Source organism: Salvelinus alpinus, chromosome 6 (assembly GCF_045679555.1).
Source record: "Salvelinus alpinus chromosome 6, SLU_Salpinus.1, whole genome shotgun sequence".
Taxonomy (NCBI): domain Eukaryota; kingdom Metazoa; phylum Chordata; class Actinopteri; order Salmoniformes; family Salmonidae; genus Salvelinus; species Salvelinus alpinus.
In genome coordinates this window covers 61,058,646-61,076,214 of record NC_092091.1, presented here as the reverse complement: position 1 = coordinate 61,076,214, position 17,569 = coordinate 61,058,646, and the positions used below count along the sequence as shown (strand labels likewise).

Below are 17,569 nucleotides of genomic sequence, written 5' to 3'. Positions count from 1 at the left end.
CAGACATTATTATGAGCCTTCCTCCTCTCAGCAGCCCCCACTGGCCTAGAACCTAAAAGGGTTCTACCTGGAACCAAAAAGGTTTCTCCTATGGCGACAGCCAAAGAACTTTAAGTTCTACGAGTGTAGAGAGGTCAGTGTGGATATACAGTATACCATATACAGTATATTAGCCTTACAGTGACTAGTGAACGTACACCTTTTTAGATGTCATTTGAAGGCAGCATAATGTGAAGACTGTACACGCGATGTGACTTTCAATAACTGTATATTAGACTTTTATAAAAAATACAAATGACTTGAGACACCATGGAAATGTCACAAACACATCTTCTCCGTTGTTTGAAGTCAACTCATTGGAAAAACTCTGTATCTGGACTGTACGCAGCATGTTCCTTTACCCTGAAATGGTATGTGACTGTATGAGAAAGTCCTGAATGTCCTGGCCTCTTCCTGTATGTTCCAGTGTAACTACATCGTCCCTGCTACTCTGGTCATTATCATCTTCATCTGCTTCCAACAAGACGCCTACGTCTCCTCCACCAACCTGCCTGTACTGGCCCTGCTGCTGCTGCTCTATGGGTGAGGGACACATACATACACACACAGAGGCACACAGACGCAGAAATACACACCACACATGAACACACGCAGAAACACACACGGGCAGAAGAACACACACGCAGAAAACACGTGCAGGCACACAGACACTGCCTTCGACACACACGATATGTCGCACACAAACTACGTCACTCACACACCATATGTCCTAGCGATGCAAGGCTGCGTCTATATACGATTGGGAGTTACAACGTACCTGTTCTAACTTCCTGTTGATGTCTGTTCCTAGGTGGTCCATCACGCCCCTGATGTACCCGGCGTCCTTCTTCTTTAAGATCCCCAGCACGGCCTACGTGGTGCTCACCTCCGTCAACATCCTCATCGGCATCAACGGCAGCGTCTCCACCTTCGTCCTCGAGCTCTTCGGCAGCAACGTGCGTACAACAAGTCTTCATAGGGCTTCGTTAGACTTCATAGGGACTTAATAGGGCTTCATATGGCTTCGTTAGACTTCATAGTGACTTATAGGGCTTAATGAGACTTCATAGAACTTGTGAAAGTCATTAGGTGGACCCATACTGCAGAAATGAAAGATCCCTGTGGAAATGCTTTTTATCCATGTGACATGCTGTTACAATTCAGCACTTATTTTATTACAACATTTAAAGTGATTTGAATTAAATTGGGAGTTTAGAAATTAATGTGACAGTTTGACTGATTGTGTGTTGTTCTACTATGTGACAACAGGAGATCGGCGGGATCAACGACATCCTGAAGAACGTGTTCCTGATCTTCCCTCACTTCTGTCTGGGCCGAGGCCTCATCGACATGGTGAAGAACCAGGCCATGGCCGACGCTCTGGAGAGGTTTGGTAAGTAGGCTCAGGTCATAGGTCATAGGTCGTTATTACTTTGGGACAAAAAAGTAATGTCAATGAATCAAGTTTGTGATTTAATGGTTTTTTAAATTATTATTGTACATTTGTCAATGCTGTGCTTCTGTTTCTTGACAATCATCTGTTCCTTCCATTGGTTCAAGGTGAGAACCGGTTCCGTTCCCCTCTGGCGTGGGACATGGTGGGCAAGAACCTGTTCGCCATGGCTGTGCAGGGCGTGGTCTTCTTCACTATCACCGTGCTCATCCAATACCGCTTCTGTATCAAGGCCAGGTAGGCGTGGCCTCACATTTCATTGGACAGATTAATCTGACTCTTTTGTTGTCCTTTATCCACTTTCTATTTAAAAAATAATACAAATCTAAATTGTCAAGTCAGTAAAACATTTTGTATTCATAATGATCTGCTGTAAATATCCTCCCTGATCTGATTGGTTCTCTCAGATCTTTGCGCACTGACCAGAAACCTATCGGTGAGGAGGATGAAGACGTGGCCAGAGAGAGGCAAAGGATTCTGGGAGGAGGGGGACAGTCTGACATTCTGGAACTCAAGCAGCTGACCAAGGTGTACAATAGAAAACAGAAACCAGCAGTGGATCGTCTTTGTGTGGGAATTCCTCCAGGAGAGGTGAGCTGGCTCTGCTACCACTGTACAGCATAGATAGGGACGGGAGTTTTTCCTGGCCACATGACCTCACCTGCTCATTAGCCTCCATTAGATTAGTTTTCCTGGTCACATGACCATTAGACTAGTTTTCCTGGTCACATGACCTCACCTGATCATTGGTCTACAATAGATTAGCTTTACTGGTCAGGTCAGATGGTCAGGAAAAGTAGCTGGCCCTGCCCATAGATTCTCCCCTTTCCATATCCTGTTGGTAGTTCAGTCCAGTGAAACTCTTCTCTCCTCTCTCTCTCCAGTGTTTTGGTCTGCTTGGAGTCAACGGAGCAGGAAAGACGAGCACCTTCAAGATGCTGACTGGAGACTCAATAGTCACGAGTGGAGAAGCTTACCTGGCGGGAAAGAGGTGAGAAGGATAGTAAAGATAATTAAACAAGCTGAACAAATTGTTATTGCGGGACTTATACAGTATACAGGTACCGTATTTTACAGTATATCTTAATGGTTAAATGCATGATTGGTTATAGCCTCTAGACCTTGTTCACACTGAAGCTTCCATGACCCTTGTACATTGCAATAGTCTCGAAATAGCCTTACAACGTCTTGAAATACGTACTGTGAACAGAGTCTTAAATAGCTTGGAGGTGTGTGCTGTTGTGACTGACAGTGTGCGTTCTCTGTGTGGTCTGTCAGTGTGTTGACGGAGATAAACGAGGTGCACCAGAACATGGGCTACTGCCCTCAGTTTGATGCTATCAACGACCTGCTGACTGGCAGGGAGCACCTTGAGTTCTACGCCATCCTGAGGGGGGTTCCCGAGAAGGAAGTGTGTGAAGTGAGTGTGTGTCCGTGTGTTATCCTCCTGACAAAAAAATAACATTCTTACAATCGTGACATTTTGTGCTCTGTCAAAGGACAGGTAACTATGTCATGCTCTTTATTTGGAGACCTTATCTCTGCCTTTTTGTTGGTCCATTTTAAGGCCAGGTAATTGTTTTAAGGACAATTTGTTGTTTTAAGGACGGGTTGTTGTTTTAAGGACGGGTTGTTTCGTTTTACTGCCTGAATTGACTGAAGTAAGATGGGATTGACCCCAGCCCTGGTGGGCTATAGTATGTGATCTTGTTATCTTGTTTGTCTAATCATGTCTTTGGCACCTCTCTCTCTCTCTCTGGTCCAGGTTGCTGAGTGGGGCATCCGTAAACTAGGCCTGATCAAGTATGTGGACAAGGCAGCAGGGAGCTACAGTGGAGGGAACATGAGGAAACTCTCCACGGCCATGGCACTGATCGGTGGTCCCCCGGTGGTCTTCCTGGTGAGTAGTCCTACTTTCTGAGCCTTTTAACTAACTAATCATTTGTTCATATACCCAAACGCTGTTATAATGTTTTTTCAGACATGGTACGTTACATGATAGCAATGTTTGTGAACTGGACCAACCTTTTTAAATTCAAGTTCAATACCTATTACAGTATCTAGGGCCCAGAGTTTTTCCTGATCACATGGTCAGTTGGAAAAACTCCCAACCCAACCTATAACCTAGAAACCAATCTCTCCATTGAGGATGTCAACAATAGACCAGGCGCTAGAGGATGTTGTTTCCTACACCAACTTGTTCCTGGGCCTAGTCTGACCAGGCTGTGGTGGTGTTCTTCTTTGTGACTGACAGGACGAGCCCACCACTGGTATGGACCCAAAGGCCAGACGGGCTCTGTGGAACTGCATTCTCAGTATCGTCAAGGAGGGGCGATCGGTGGTTCTCACCTCGCACAGTATGGAGGAGTGTGAGGCCCTGTGTACGCGGATGGCCATCATGGTCAATGGGAGGTTCCGCTGCCTGGGCAGCGTACAGCACTTAAAGAACAGGTAAGAACAGAGAGAGTGAGAGATGGGATGTTCAGTAGTGATTCACTACATTGGTGAAGAAGCACGGTGGCCATTTTGGATCAACATTGAGCTAACGCTAATCATCCCTATGCGTTTCCTCATTCAGATTTGGGGATGGCTACACCATCATCCTCCGGGTGGCAGGACCAGACCCGGACCTGAGGCCGGTGATGGAATTTATTGAGAAGGAGCTTCCAGGCAGCACTCTGAAGGAGAAGCACAGGAACATGCTGCAGTATCAGCTGTCCTCCTCCAAAACCTCCCTGGCACGCATCTTCAGCATCCTGGCCAAGAACAAGGAGTGGCTGCACATTGAGGACTACTCTGTTTCCCAGACAACACTAGATCAAGTAAGCACTGAGGCTGGTTGAATGTTGTCGTCGGCCATTTTGATTATCATAGCAATTATCCCTTTATTATTATAATTTTTTATTGAAATAAAGTTGTTTTTCTAGGGGGTCTTGCATAGGTTTAGATGAAATTAGTGTTTCATCGCCAATACAAAATAGAACAATAAAAAGAAAAACATTTAAATCAAAATACAAATTAAACAACCGTTGCTTGCATAGCACACTGATTCATCTGGTTTGTGTGTGTTCTCTTGTCTTCAGGTGTTTGTCAATTTCGCCAAGGACCAAAGTGACGAGGACCACTTAAAAGACATTTCCGTGCACAAGAGAGACGCGGTGGCAGTGGACATTACTCAGCTCAAGTCTTTCCTCACAGACGAGAAGGCCAGGGAGAGCTGTGTGTGAATCCAAGGCTGCACCTGAAGTGGAACTCTATTCCCTACATAGTGCGCTACCTTCGACCAAAGCCCTGGTCAAAAAAGTGCGCTATGTAGGGTATAGGGTGCCATTTTGGACGCACCCTGTGTCTGTTCCTATCCCTCTCCCAGATTAACTGCTGAGGCCCCTGTAGATGGGTCATTCTGGAGAGGAGGGTTTTCTACTTTATTGTAGCGTTCTTTTAATTATTTCTCAGTGGACTGCCCAGGGTTAGCGTTCTTTGTAGGGCGACACGAGAACGAGTGGCAGAAGTTCAACACTGAAACTCAATGCAAATCAATGCAAATCAATGCAAATCAATAAAGATGATACAATCCCATGAAGTGTTCTCCGAGGAACAGCCTTGTGCCCCTCGCTAGCTAGATTGAAAAGACTGAAAGACTTGAATACACTTCAAAGTTGTACCCCAGGCAGAGCATGAAGAGTACACAGTTTCTGTGTGCTCACTCGACCAGGATCAGCGACACGCTCGACAATGTAAAAAGAAGGAAGTTCCAATCAACTGCCAACCGACAGTCATTTTGATTCAAAGTCTATTTTCTCTCCCTCGCTTTGTTACCATGAGAAGTACTTTTTTTTATGAACTGGAAGAACAAGAACCAATCCCAAATAAAATACATTTTGAATACAGCATATTGATCAATTTAGTTTTGCATCTGAAAAAATGGAACTTAATGGTGTTTGTTTAAAAAGATTAATGTTTTGTCGTTGTTGTCATGACGCCCAGCACAGTGCCTGCAATCGTGGTGGAGATAATGTTAACACTCCAAAAGAGAGGCCATGGAATGTTCTGGAATGACAAAGCAAAAAGATCGAAGCTTCTTTAGAACCCTGAAGGGATGTCAGAGACCTTATTGTCAGATTACTGCTTTAAATGTACTGTACTATGGCAGTGAGGCGTCAATTTCTGTACTTCTGTATGTGAATGTGCAGTCTGATAATGACAAAGGTTGTTTATTAGCTAACAATCATCCGTCTGACATTTGTGACAGGTTTTCTGAAGTGTGAGGATGGAACTAAATTTCATGCTTTCTAATAGCGTAGATAGGACCTGTACGGTATGTGTGCCAAAGCATAAACCCTCTAAGACAGGCATAATGGACTAAAGAGATGGGCTGTTGTTGTTGGACAACCTACTGGGTTTTCCCCCCTGCAGGCTTCAAGATTCTGTGTTAAAAAGCTGTATTACTAACATGACCACGGGAGAAATGTGACTGCGTATTCATTTTTTTCTTCGTCTTCATTTATATATGTATTGTGAAGTCACAGGTTAACAGTGACAGGAGAACAGACGTTGATGAGATATATCTTCAATATAGAATATATATATCTGAATATGTGTCGTTCAGTAAACACTGTCACCAGTGCCAAAACGTTGAGTCAACATTGTGATGAGGTTGAGTCGTGGGCGGGCGGCTTAATTGTACACTTTTACTTGTCTTTTTCCTTGAACAGCTGACTTCCTGTAGTTCAGACACCATCTTTGGGGTTTTTCGCCGAGCACGTGGCTACACATGGAGGCTGGGTCTCACGTGTTGCTCACAAACGATCCAATCATCATTGTACTTTCTGTTGCAATTGCCACGGTCCTTCTTGTGCATTATTATTCCTGACCATAACCCCAAATGTACACCTCCCTCTTTTGTAACTCCCGGTGTTGTATTTACTGACACACAACATGTCTGCCATAGTTACACCAGCAGTCTGCCATATTAACATACAAACGTAGGGCCAAACAAACACGATAAAAGGCAACAGTCGAACACCAGTCGAATTGAGAGGGACCAGACCAATAAAGTGCCACTGTTTTGGTTACGTTACGATGAATACTACGTTCATGCGGACAGAATAGCTGATGACACAAAGATGTGATGTGGACGACTCCTAGCACTTTATAGAAGTTTTCTATGTAATCTAATCTACACAGTACAGGATTTACACTGGAATAGCCCCAGATTTCAGAAGACACACCTGAAACTACAATGCATTTTGTTTGTTCCATGACAAAAAAGAAGGAAAAAAAACAATTTGGAGGAGAAAGTGTCCAACAGTACCATGGTAGTTATTTTCTTGTGTTTGAATATTATATGTTTACATTTGAAGTATTAAAAATGTTGTTTGTGTCTGTTATTTGTTGTGTACAGTACTTATTTACATGAATAAAAATGGATACATTTTGAAGATAGTAGTTTGTCTGTTTTCTTTAAATCTTAACACTTATCTTGTCTTCATCATGATCAATTCTAGATATCTTTAAGGTAGAAAGGATTTGGAAAACAGTTTAAAATACATCACTTATATTTTGCCCTTATTTCGACAATAATTCAAGTCAAACAACTTCATGTTAACAACAGGCTGCACCATTTCTGCTGTTTACAACTTTTCCCTTCTACCAAAGATGATAGATATACTGACAAGATACATGTCTCACCCTAACGGAACAACAGCAGGCTGTCTAGTTGCGACAGAGGATGTAAAACCATAACACATACATTGTTTCGGCAGCAGACTGATTGATAATGTCAAAATATGCACTCAAGTCAAACAAACCAGTTATAATATGCTGTATCTAATGACCAACTCGTGATAGTTTTTGTATCTCAAGTTTACCTTTCCGTTAGTCAGCACCTCTAAATATTTTTGGGTGTGCGTCTATTCATGCTTTTCATTAGATGACTATCGGCTGATGTATTACCCTGCTTTACATATTCTCCTATCAATCACACGTCATAGATTGCATCAGGTAGGTAGGTAATAGAAGAGAGGAAGAGGAAGAGAGAGGGCGAACTCGAAATCTGTCTCCCTCCAGCAGGTGTTTTTTTCGTTGTGTTTCGCTCACCAAGCGAGGTGTTTTTGTATGGAAGTCAATGAGTATCAAATGCGGTCAACAAAAAATGTATAGCTTATTTGCTACGTGGGGTTTATTTGATCAAATAGAAGTTTCATAATGCCAAAGTTGTTACGATTCTACTGATATATGTAGGACAAGTGACATCCCGGCAACTTTGAGGAAAAACACTTCGTATGGGCGTTGTCTAGAGATGGCTATGCATATTCATGAAATTAGGCTAGTATCATAGAGTCTCTATATTGAATACAGGCGGTTGACGTCAACGACCCTCGTCGAATATTTTAAAAGGATTACAATAATGAGATGTATCCACCAATCCAAAGACAGGATAAGCGGCAGCTTGTGGATCGAGAGTTACAGAACACAGAGGGTGTTCTTAAATGCTTGCCTCTAACGCTAACCAGGTAGAGTTAGGCATGCCTCTATTTTTACTGAAGACCTACCACTATCCTTGAGAAAAGCCAGTGTGTCCGCTGATTACTCAACATTATACACGTCAGTTCCCACAGCAAGTGAAACCACTGCAACGTTTAACAAAAAAAACTGTCCGTTTTAGAAGGGTTGACTGGTAATAAGCTAGTGCTAAATATATATATTTTTAAACTAAAAGCATTGTATCTGGGCAAATTGAGGAGATTAAACTGCTTGGTGTAACCCTGGATTGTAAACTGAAATGGTCAAAACATATTGATGCAACAGTAGCTAAAATGACTAAACACAAATTACCGATACGTTACTGGTTTCCTTGTAACAGGACGAAAATCAAACACAGAGCTAGGTCTGTAGTCACTTTTTGGAGTCCTTAACTGGAGACTTGAAATAAAATAAACTCAATAAAACATGTATTCCAATAATTCTAATTCTAATAAATGTATGTATTCAATAGCCCAACTGGAGAATAAAGTAAAATGTATTCAATAAAACAATTATTTGAATAATTCAAATGTAAATTTTTATTTTATTTAATAACTTCTCCCTGTTCTATTCCTATGACTGAACACCAGACATTAGGCTTTTGCTTTCAGTCACATGAAATACAGTGACAGGTTGGGTGCACCAAACCTGCTCACCAAACCAGTATTTCTACATATTTAAGATAAGCCAAGTGGGTGGGGACTGAGACTGACCATACCTACATACTACACCATCGTGATGGTAGGTCGTATATTTGTTCCTGACTGATTTGTATACTCATTGCAGAAACAAGGAAGTGATCATTCATGTAACAGGTACTGAATAGGTTTTGAATGTAAAGAAGCATGGAAGTGATCGTGTGATCATGTGATCATGATCACTACCTGTGGGTAGTGAATGTACAGAATACAGCAAACAAGTGTATCAACTGATGTTTTTGGAAACATGTATAAGTAACCAAACCAACAGTTGCTGTAGATCGGGATTAAGACCTTTCACACAGTTTCAAACATATTAAACCATAATCATCTCAAATATCTCTGCCAAAAATGCAAGAAGAAACAATGTATAAAATATGTATTAACTATATACATATTTATGAAACTTATATACGCATTTAAATCAAGTAGTTGTCCCGTACAGAATTACACACAGGCAACTCATTACAAATTATGTACAAAATAAGTTATTCGTCCCACGCACTCTCCCTTTTGTACTGCCATCAAACATGTTGACCAAACATTTTGATCCACTCTGATATTTACAAGGTCTTGTTGTGCCATCTTATTCGTCCAAGTGCTGTCCATTTGTTTCCACAATAAATGCCCGCGTTCAGAGCATTCTCAGTATTGTATTCCATGGTTCTGCCGTGCTTTCACTGCCCGCCACCTTGTGATAAGTGATGTGCAAAATAACTCCTCACATTTATCCACTTTCACTAAGGTTTCCCCACATCTACTGTGATTTTCGTGAACAGAGGATCCTTTTCCACTTTGATGACTTCGTACTTGAGAGAGCTGATCCCATCGGTATTCATCGTCAGTCTCGTGCGTTGTATTCTGTCAAACCTGCGATGCAAAGGAAACAACTATCAGTATACCATCCTCATATGAAGATATTCGGGATGCACTGATATGTCAATTCTGGGGCCATACAATAGCCAATATTTTCTTGGCTGTGATGGCAGAGTATCAATGCTGATACTATCATGAAGAAATAAAAACGTAATCAATTGGCTAACCGGGCTATCTGCATTGTGTCCCACCCACCACCCGCCAACCCCTCTTTTACGCTACTGCTACTCTCTGTTCATCATATATGCATAGTCACTTTAACCATATCTACATGTACATACTAACTCAATCAGCCTGACTAACCGGTGTCTGTATGTAGCCTCGCTACTTTTATAGCCTCGCTACTGTATATAGCCTGTCTTTTTTTACTGTTGTTTTTATTTCACCTAATTCCTTTTTTGCACTATTGGTTAGAGCCTGTAAGTAAGCATTTCACTGTAAGGCCTGTTGTATTCGGCGCACGTGGCAAATAAACTTTGATTTGATTTGATTTGTGGGGAACCTAGTGAATGTGGTTGTTCTAAAGCTCTACCTCTGAGGATTTGGGTCGTTCAGTTTGTCTCTTTCGTGACGGATCATCCGGCATTTTCCGACCTCGCTATCTGGACGAGAGATGGACATTCCTCTGGAGCTCACCCTGTGGAAATCAGAGTTTATTATTATAATGGACTTTGCAGACAAGTTGGAAATAGTGTGGAATTCAGGGTTGGGGTCAATTCTAATTCAATTCAGGAAGTGATTTGAGTTAAAAATTCAAAAGGGTTGGGGTCAATTCTAATTCAATTCAGGAAGTGATCCGAGTAAAAAATGTCACAACTTTTTAAGTAAATAGCTTCTCCTTTTCAGTTGATTGAAAAAATAATTGAAAAAGTAATTGCCATTTCAGTTTACTTCCTGAATTGACCGACCCTAACACCCTGGTGGATATATTGTGTTTTGCATGAACATTATACAATACATCGCTAACATTAGAAAGTGATGATGCCCCATTGCCAAGTCTGACTTTAATATAGGTTCATCTGTAATGCTTTAAAAATCTGCTTGAATTGGAATGCACTGTCTTGCCTGTTGAAAATGTCATCATCTTCACCACCCCAGCCCCAGTAGCTGTTGGGAAAGCCATTGATTTTCAGGAAGTGCTCCTTACTTAACGCTGAGACACCGCCAAAGAACTGGTTATAGGGCAACCTATGGATGAGACAAAGACAAAATAGTTCTCATCTGGCCCATACCAAGAGCCAAGTAATGAAAAGGGTAGGCTAAGCATAAATAGATATACTTGTTTACTACTCTTCTAGCTATGTACTCATGGTATGAACTGAGGAACTGAGAGTCCCAATGAATCGAAATAATGATGATGCATTAGAAAGAAGTTGTCGGTTGAGTTTTGTGCCGTACTTGAAGCCAAACTTGTCCATGGAGACAGACAGGTGTCTGGGCTGGCTGAAGCATTTGTAGGTGTTGCGGTCATTCATGGGGATGAGGTCCACGTCACTGAACACAAAGCAGTCGTAGTCATACTCTTTCAGGGCCTCAGCATAGCCAATGTTCATCAGCTTGGCCCTGTTGAACGTGTTGTCTCCATCCTAATGAAAAAGTTACAGTCATTTTCAAAACATGGGTATGCTAAATTATTTGACAAATATTCACATATAATTGAATAAAGTTTGTCCATAGAAAATGTTTAATTCATCAAAAAGTGTACTTTTTTTTTAAAGTTCCGGTATATGCACATTTTTGTCATTTAGCATGAGGAAAGTAAACAATATTTTCATAACCATCATGCAGTACACTAAATAGAAAAACCAAGGGACTTCCCTTTAAGAAATGTGTCAGAATATAAGCAGCGGTGTGTTAGAGAACCATAGAGTTCTTAGTTACCTCAGAAGAAGAAAGCAGAAAGAGAAGAAAGCCACCGAGCATTGGAAGAACCCAACCATACTTTAGCTGAGATGTGATTGGTTGCAGACATGCAGTGCTAGGAGAGTGGAAACAGAGTTAATAGTAGTTATTAGTATGTCAGTGAGAAACAGAGCGAGGGGGAAAGAGAAAGACAGTGAGAAAAAGAGAGATCGAGGGAAAGAGAAAGACAGTGAGAAACAGAGAGGGAGGGAAAGAGAAAGACAGTGAGAAACAGAGAGGGAGGGAAAGAGAAAGACAGTGAGAAACAGAGAGGGAGGGATAGAGAAAGACAGTGAGAAACAGAGAGAGAGGGAAAGAGAAAGAAGACAGAGAGAAAGAGAGAGAGAGAGAGAGAGACATACAGAGAGAGAGAAGGGATGGGGAGAGAGAGAAAGAGAGAGAGGGGGACAGGGGGAGACAGAGAGAGAGAGGGAGAGAGAGAGAGAGAGAGAGAGAGAGAGAGAGAGAAAAAGTTATGTTATTTTGGTTTCAGGTGCTGCCTATGTTGTCACAACAACAGGAAGCACCTGTAGAAGGCCACACTTCTTTCCTCTACACTGTCAATGTTATCTTCATAGGAGTAGGCTACTGTTCACTATCAATGCGTGGTAGTCATCAGCTGACAGTTAGGTCCTAAGTGGTGATTCTGTCATCCAAATACACCACAAAAATGAAATAATATTGAATTTGATTGTTTATTTATTTTAATCTAAAGTTAAAATTCTTCAACAGGTTGGACAAAACAAGCATTGTGATTGGTTGAGATGGGGTCTAAGCCATATTAAATAACCCGTTTAGCACGGGTAAGCCTATAACGCAAAAATTGGAATCTTGTTTTCTGTTCCATCAGAGAAATTATTGCGCATCCACTGTCCCATCAGCCCAGCCAAGCAATCCGTTAACTTGATTTCCACTATAAAAAGCATCTTGACATTATCTCCCGGGCTTCCAAAATTGTTACTGGATATGTGTGCAATAAAAGTTCAACATTCACTTTTTGCTACTATTTCTGTCAAGTCTACACATACAATGTGATGCATACGTTGGATAAATTAACCAAAACGCAAGGACACTGTTGGTCTGATCGAGGCATTACTTTTGGTTTGCAACAACGGGGGTTTGTACTATACATACGTTGCTATCTGTCTCTCCGACATTTGCAACATTGTTTCAATATTGCAATTCTATCACAGCCGCAGTGGCGGTTCTAGACCATTTCAGGCCAAGCTGGGGCCAGTTGTACTGTTAGAGGGGCCAGTTACATTAGACGTTATTGTTGTCATATCGTTTTCTTCACTGCATTGCAGGCATTAGCAGGCAAAATACCATGTTCATAATCATCATCGTTGCCACTGTCTGATAACAGATGTAAAAAAAGAACGATAGCAAAAATGAGTTATGTAAAAATGATTTCATACTCCACATTTAGGGGGTCCAAAATTGTTGTCACAGGGGCACTGGCCCCCCCTGGCCCTCCCCCAGAACCGCTAGTGCAAAGCCGTGCTAAAAAAGCACACCCTCTCATGTACAATTGCTTTAATCATTTGCCTTTCTTTGATCATCGTAATTAGAGATACCTGCTATATCCTGAAAACTACTGTACCTGACCATTTTCATAAGAATCATGCTTTAAAGGGGAAATCTGTAGTTACTACATCCAATTTTGGACTTATAAATTAATGATAGATACGCATTGATTCTTGAAGAATATAGCTTCTAAATGACTTTGAGCTTTGTTCAACTTTCATACCCCATCAGAACCCAAAATATAAGCTGGTTATACTCCAATGTTTGTAAACAATGTTTGTAAACATTGTAAATGTATAGCCTGAAAATATGCTTAAAACTATAATGTTGATATCTTGGATGGTCAGTCTTTGCATCAATATCTCCATCTATGATTTTAAGAGTCGTTACATTTCTCCAGGCCCTTTTATTGTTTCAACTGTGGATTGCTCCTTTAAATTGTACTTTTTTTCTTCTTCTGTTTTAAACCTATGGAAGAAAAAATAAGGAATCCTCTGTCTCTTTATCATTACAGGTTAGGAAAGGCAGAGTTCATTGAGGTGATGGATGTGGTGGAAAGGAGGAAAGGTGTGGAGGAAAGAGGGGAGAATAAAAAAGAGAGAAGCTAGCAGCGGTATGCAGTCAAACAGCTTCAGCTGGTGAGAATGGATCCCTCATGCAAAATATTTCCTTGTGAGCCATTGACCCTTTTCTCTTCTAGTGTTGTAGGATGGGCACTCATTCTGCCATATCTGGTTTCTAATCTGTTTACAAGAAAATAAACTGTTCACAAAGAGAGCAAGACGCACCTGTGTCTCAAACCCTTTAACAATCACTAAATCTGTTGACTTAAACTAACAAACGGTTTGCCCATTGGAGAAACCATCAAACAGGAATACATGGACCTGCTTTACCACACAATCAGGAAATAGACGCTGTCTGTCAACCATGTTTATTTCCTCTTATCCTACCTACAGTAAGACATGTTGTCCTTTAAAACAATACACGGTGCTTTAGAATAAACTCATACTTGATGACATCCCATCAGGCATCACGGTTATTTGATAGAGACACTCCATGTTGCAAACCGTTTGTTTATAAGAAGGTTTCCATTTGTTCATCATGGTGGCTTGGCTGTGTCCTCTGATTATTTGTGAGAAACACAGCAGGACAGCTGGTGGTCTACAGATAGTGAGGATAAACTTCAACTAACAGCTGAACCATGTCTGTGTTTAAAGTACAGGCCTGGGCTTGTGTGGAACTGGGGCGCTGGGGAGCTGGGGGGCTGGGCGGCTGGGGAGCTGGGGGGCTGGGGAGCTGGGGAGATGGACTGGGGCTAGGGCTAAGCTGGGGCTGAGGTTCGGGCTGGGCCTGGGGCAATAACAGCCACCACGGTCCACCCTCTAACAACTGTTCTCGGAGAAACAGCTGAAAGTGCAAGCTTTGTCTGTCTCGATGTCTGTCTATCTCCTGTTTCAGTGTCTCTCTCAGTGTCTCTCTCAGAGCTCTCTTAGCTCTCTTAGTTTCTTACAAACGTCGCATTTCGTACAAATCTATCATTTCGTAGTTCCGTACATTTACGTACATCTCGCTTTTCTGTAGGAAGCGAGGGTGAAGGACGGCAGGAGAGGACCCAAGGAATGGAGGATAGGCTACTGAGATTCAGCCTCGGTTTAAAGACCCTGATTTGTAACTTTCAGGCGGGATATTGCGACACACGTTAACATTCTTCCTGTAATCTACAACGAGGGGGTGGGAGGTTACTTGTGCGGAAACCTTCAGGCATGAATAAACAAATGTCGGACAACTGAGCGGTTTTCTTTATTCAGACAGACTCTGAAAGGCTAGTTCAGTGAATAGATGAAACCAGTCATATACACAGAGATTAGATTGGTTTCTCTGGCTTCACCTGATTGATGACGTAGACACCATAGTCCAGCTGTTGGCGCTGAAGGATGGGATGGAGGTAGTAGAGCCAGAACTTGAGGTGCTCGTCACGATGACGGAAGGGGATGATTAGAGCAACCTTCTGGAGGGCGACACAGTCATGTGGTTTGTAGCGACCTCCTTCCTGCAGACCTGGGTTCTCCTTCCTCACTGTGTCCAAGCTGACAGGCGTAGAGAACTCAATCCTGAGAGGCCCAACTGCAGGTCGGGAGAAACAGATATGTTGGGTCACAAACTCTCACACACCTCTTCCTGTTCCTCTACCACATTCACTTCCTTTTCACTTTCTGCCTTCACGCCTCCATCTCTCCCTGCGCTATCTCTCTCTCTTTGTTCAAAGTTTGCAGCCTTTGACCTCATGTAAAAAAAAATAACACACACACGCATTCGCACACACACACACACACACACACACACACACACACACACACACACACACACACACACACACACACACACACACACACACACACACACACACACACACACACACACACACGCGCGCGCGCGCGCACGCATGCACAGACACACCCATACCCACAGGAAATGATGCTGACTTAACGGATATCTTATGCTTGTCTCTTTGCAACAGGCAGTTCAGGGGTTAAGAGGAAATATGTGTTATCTCGTCCCCCCCCAAAAAATATGGTCTACGCTGCTGAAAGTATTTTCCCCGAGCCATGATTGAGCTGAACACAGAACATATAGTTATTTTCAGCAGCAGGGAGCAAACTTCACAATGCAGCTCGGCTTAACATGAAATAAATCGAGAGATCTTTCCTCGTAACGACTTTCAGTTAAAGGCAGGAAGTGTAGGCCTAATATGAGATACACAACTACATAATATATGTATAACTACATAATACAATGTTTGATGCAACTGTGCCAGTATACAAAACATTAAAAACACCTGTTCTTTCTATGACATAGACTGACAAGGTGAATCCAGGTGAAAGCTATGATCCCTTATTGATGTCACTTGTTAAATCCACTTCAATCAGTGTAGATGAAGTGAAAGAGACAGGTTAATGAAGGATTTTTAAGCCTTGAGACAATTGAGACATGAATTGTGTATGTGTGCCATTCAGTAGGTGAATGGACAAGACAAAATATTTAACTGGCTTTGAATGGGGTACGCTAGTAGGTGCCAGGCTCACCGGTTTGTGTCAAGAACTGCAACGCTGCTGGGTTTTTCATGCCCAACAGCTGATAATTATGTATATTTCAAGGATATGCAGCATGTTTATTTACCTGTTATTTTTGGCAAAACAGTTCAATTAAATATAAAAAGTTTGAATGTATTTCCATGGGAGGCCAAACTATCTGGATGTAGGTTTCATGTTAGATTAGAGTGGGGAAAATACAGTCAATATGTGCATGACAGAAGAATTTGAGAGAAAGAAAATCTGCATAGAAATAGCCTAATAATGTGTTATAAAGACTCCTCTTACATGTTTATAACAGTTACATGTATAATGCAGTATAATGTAATGTTTCTGCTGTGCATGTTTGATTAAATACCAGCCCTTGTATTAAAATGAATTGATCAAATCATAGGCTACTTACCAAGATGTGGAGACGGATCAGGACATTTTTCTAACTTTTTCCACGAAGTTGTAGTAGTAGTAGTGTTAGTAGTTGTTGTAGTAGTTGTATTGGGTAAATGTATATCGTGAAGCTTCGGAGTTTGCAATGTTACTACGCTGTTATTATTAAGGTCGTGATGTCCAATATCTTCCGGTGGAAGTGTCACGGTAATAAAATCCGTTTCAATTCGCGTCTGTGTCTGTAGTTGTTGGTTTGGTGACAACCCATTCGAGTAACCCATGAAATAAAATAAAGCCACTAAGAGATTAATAACACCTAAAACTACAACCAAGGTGCAGCCTCTCCTCCGCAGCCTAAAGTTGAGAGATGAGTCGAGCATAATGCGGTTGTCATATGCCGAACCGAACCGAAACACATATCCGTTTACTCACCGACGGTATTAAAAAAGCTATTTACAAATACTCTATTTATTTTTTGAAAAAATCAGTATAGTTTAAAGATAAAAAACAAGATAAGATAATTTTTTTCTCTACTGTGTGGTGGTTGCATGCTGGCCGTGACCATCAATTGTCGTAGGCTCCCGAGAGTAAATGCACTCTGTACTACACTTTATGGCAGTAATATGACAGCTAGTGGACCTGTGGCTTCCTCTATAATAAAAGCCACGACGAGGAAATCCTAGCCTACTAGGGAACTGCACTAACAAACTATTCAGTAAAATGCCCAAAATATACTAATTACGTAGTCTTTATTAATTTGCAAGTCCCTAGGCTGAGATTTGTTTGAATTTAAATTCACTCTAGGAGAGGGACCAGATGCCTGTGAGATAGGTATATTTTTTTTCCCGGAAAACGTTTTAGCCTAAAGCCTAAAGGCGTTTCTCTGACGCAAAATGCCTACATTTTTAAATAATTGGATTTAATACAACTTTAAAATCAATACCAGCATAAGCGACGTATACACTCCTTTATTTCTTCTTCTAAGCATGTGTAATCCTTTATAATATTTTATGAGAAGGGTTTATATATCAAATTACATCTAATTATATTTCTCACGTGTGCCGAACACAACAGGT

General features: G+C 41.6%; 2 protein-coding genes across 6 annotated transcripts in view; one reads left to right on the top strand and one right to left on the bottom strand.

Moving 5' to 3' along the window:
- Nucleotides 1-6,933, top strand: part of LOC139579088 (phospholipid-transporting ATPase ABCA1-like) — a 39,523-nt gene extending 32,590 nt beyond the window's left edge. For all 5 annotated transcript variants that reach the window (XM_071407344.1, XM_071407343.1, XM_071407342.1 and 2 more), the window contains exons 38-48: nucleotides 467-582; nucleotides 851-995; nucleotides 1,309-1,432; nucleotides 1,600-1,729; nucleotides 1,900-2,083; nucleotides 2,377-2,483; nucleotides 2,771-2,912; nucleotides 3,258-3,392; nucleotides 3,747-3,943; nucleotides 4,071-4,314; nucleotides 4,576-6,933. In XM_071407344.1, coding sequence (XP_071263445.1) covers nucleotides 467-582; nucleotides 851-995; nucleotides 1,309-1,432; nucleotides 1,600-1,729; nucleotides 1,900-2,083; nucleotides 2,377-2,483; nucleotides 2,771-2,912; nucleotides 3,258-3,392; nucleotides 3,747-3,943; nucleotides 4,071-4,314; nucleotides 4,576-4,719 — 1,668 coding nt within the window. In that variant the 3' untranslated portion in view covers nucleotides 4,720-6,933. The remainder of the gene's footprint in view (nucleotides 1-466; nucleotides 583-850; nucleotides 996-1,308; nucleotides 1,433-1,599; nucleotides 1,730-1,899; nucleotides 2,084-2,376; nucleotides 2,484-2,770; nucleotides 2,913-3,257; nucleotides 3,393-3,746; nucleotides 3,944-4,070; nucleotides 4,315-4,575) is intronic.
- A 1,608-nt stretch (nucleotides 6,934-8,541) lies between these two features.
- Nucleotides 8,542-17,342, bottom strand: LOC139579089 (beta-1,4-galactosyltransferase 1-like). The gene is made up of 6 exons (XM_071407345.1): nucleotides 16,513-17,342; nucleotides 14,909-15,144; nucleotides 10,990-11,177; nucleotides 10,657-10,779; nucleotides 10,124-10,228; nucleotides 8,542-9,585 (listed from the first exon to the last, which is right to left on the bottom strand). Exons 1-6 carry the CDS (start codon nucleotides 16,871-16,873, stop codon nucleotides 9,456-9,458), a joined length of 1,143 nt encoding a protein of 380 aa, XP_071263446.1. The 5' UTR covers nucleotides 16,874-17,342; the 3' UTR covers nucleotides 8,542-9,455.
- Between the last annotated feature and the right edge of the window lie 227 nt (nucleotides 17,343-17,569).

Coding starts and splice junctions, on each gene's coding strand:
- LOC139579089 (XM_071407345.1), bottom strand. CDS start 16,873: ATGCTCGACTCATCTCTCAACTTTAGGCTGCGGAGGAGAGGCTGCACC. Junction 15,145..16,512: donor TGATCCGTCTCCACATCTTG/GTAAGTAGCCTA, acceptor CCCGACCTGCAG/TTGGGCCTCTCAGGATTGAG. Junction 9,586..10,123: donor AACGACCCAAATCCTCAGAG/GTAGAGCTTTAG, acceptor TTTGCATCGCAG/GTTTGACAGAATACAACGCA.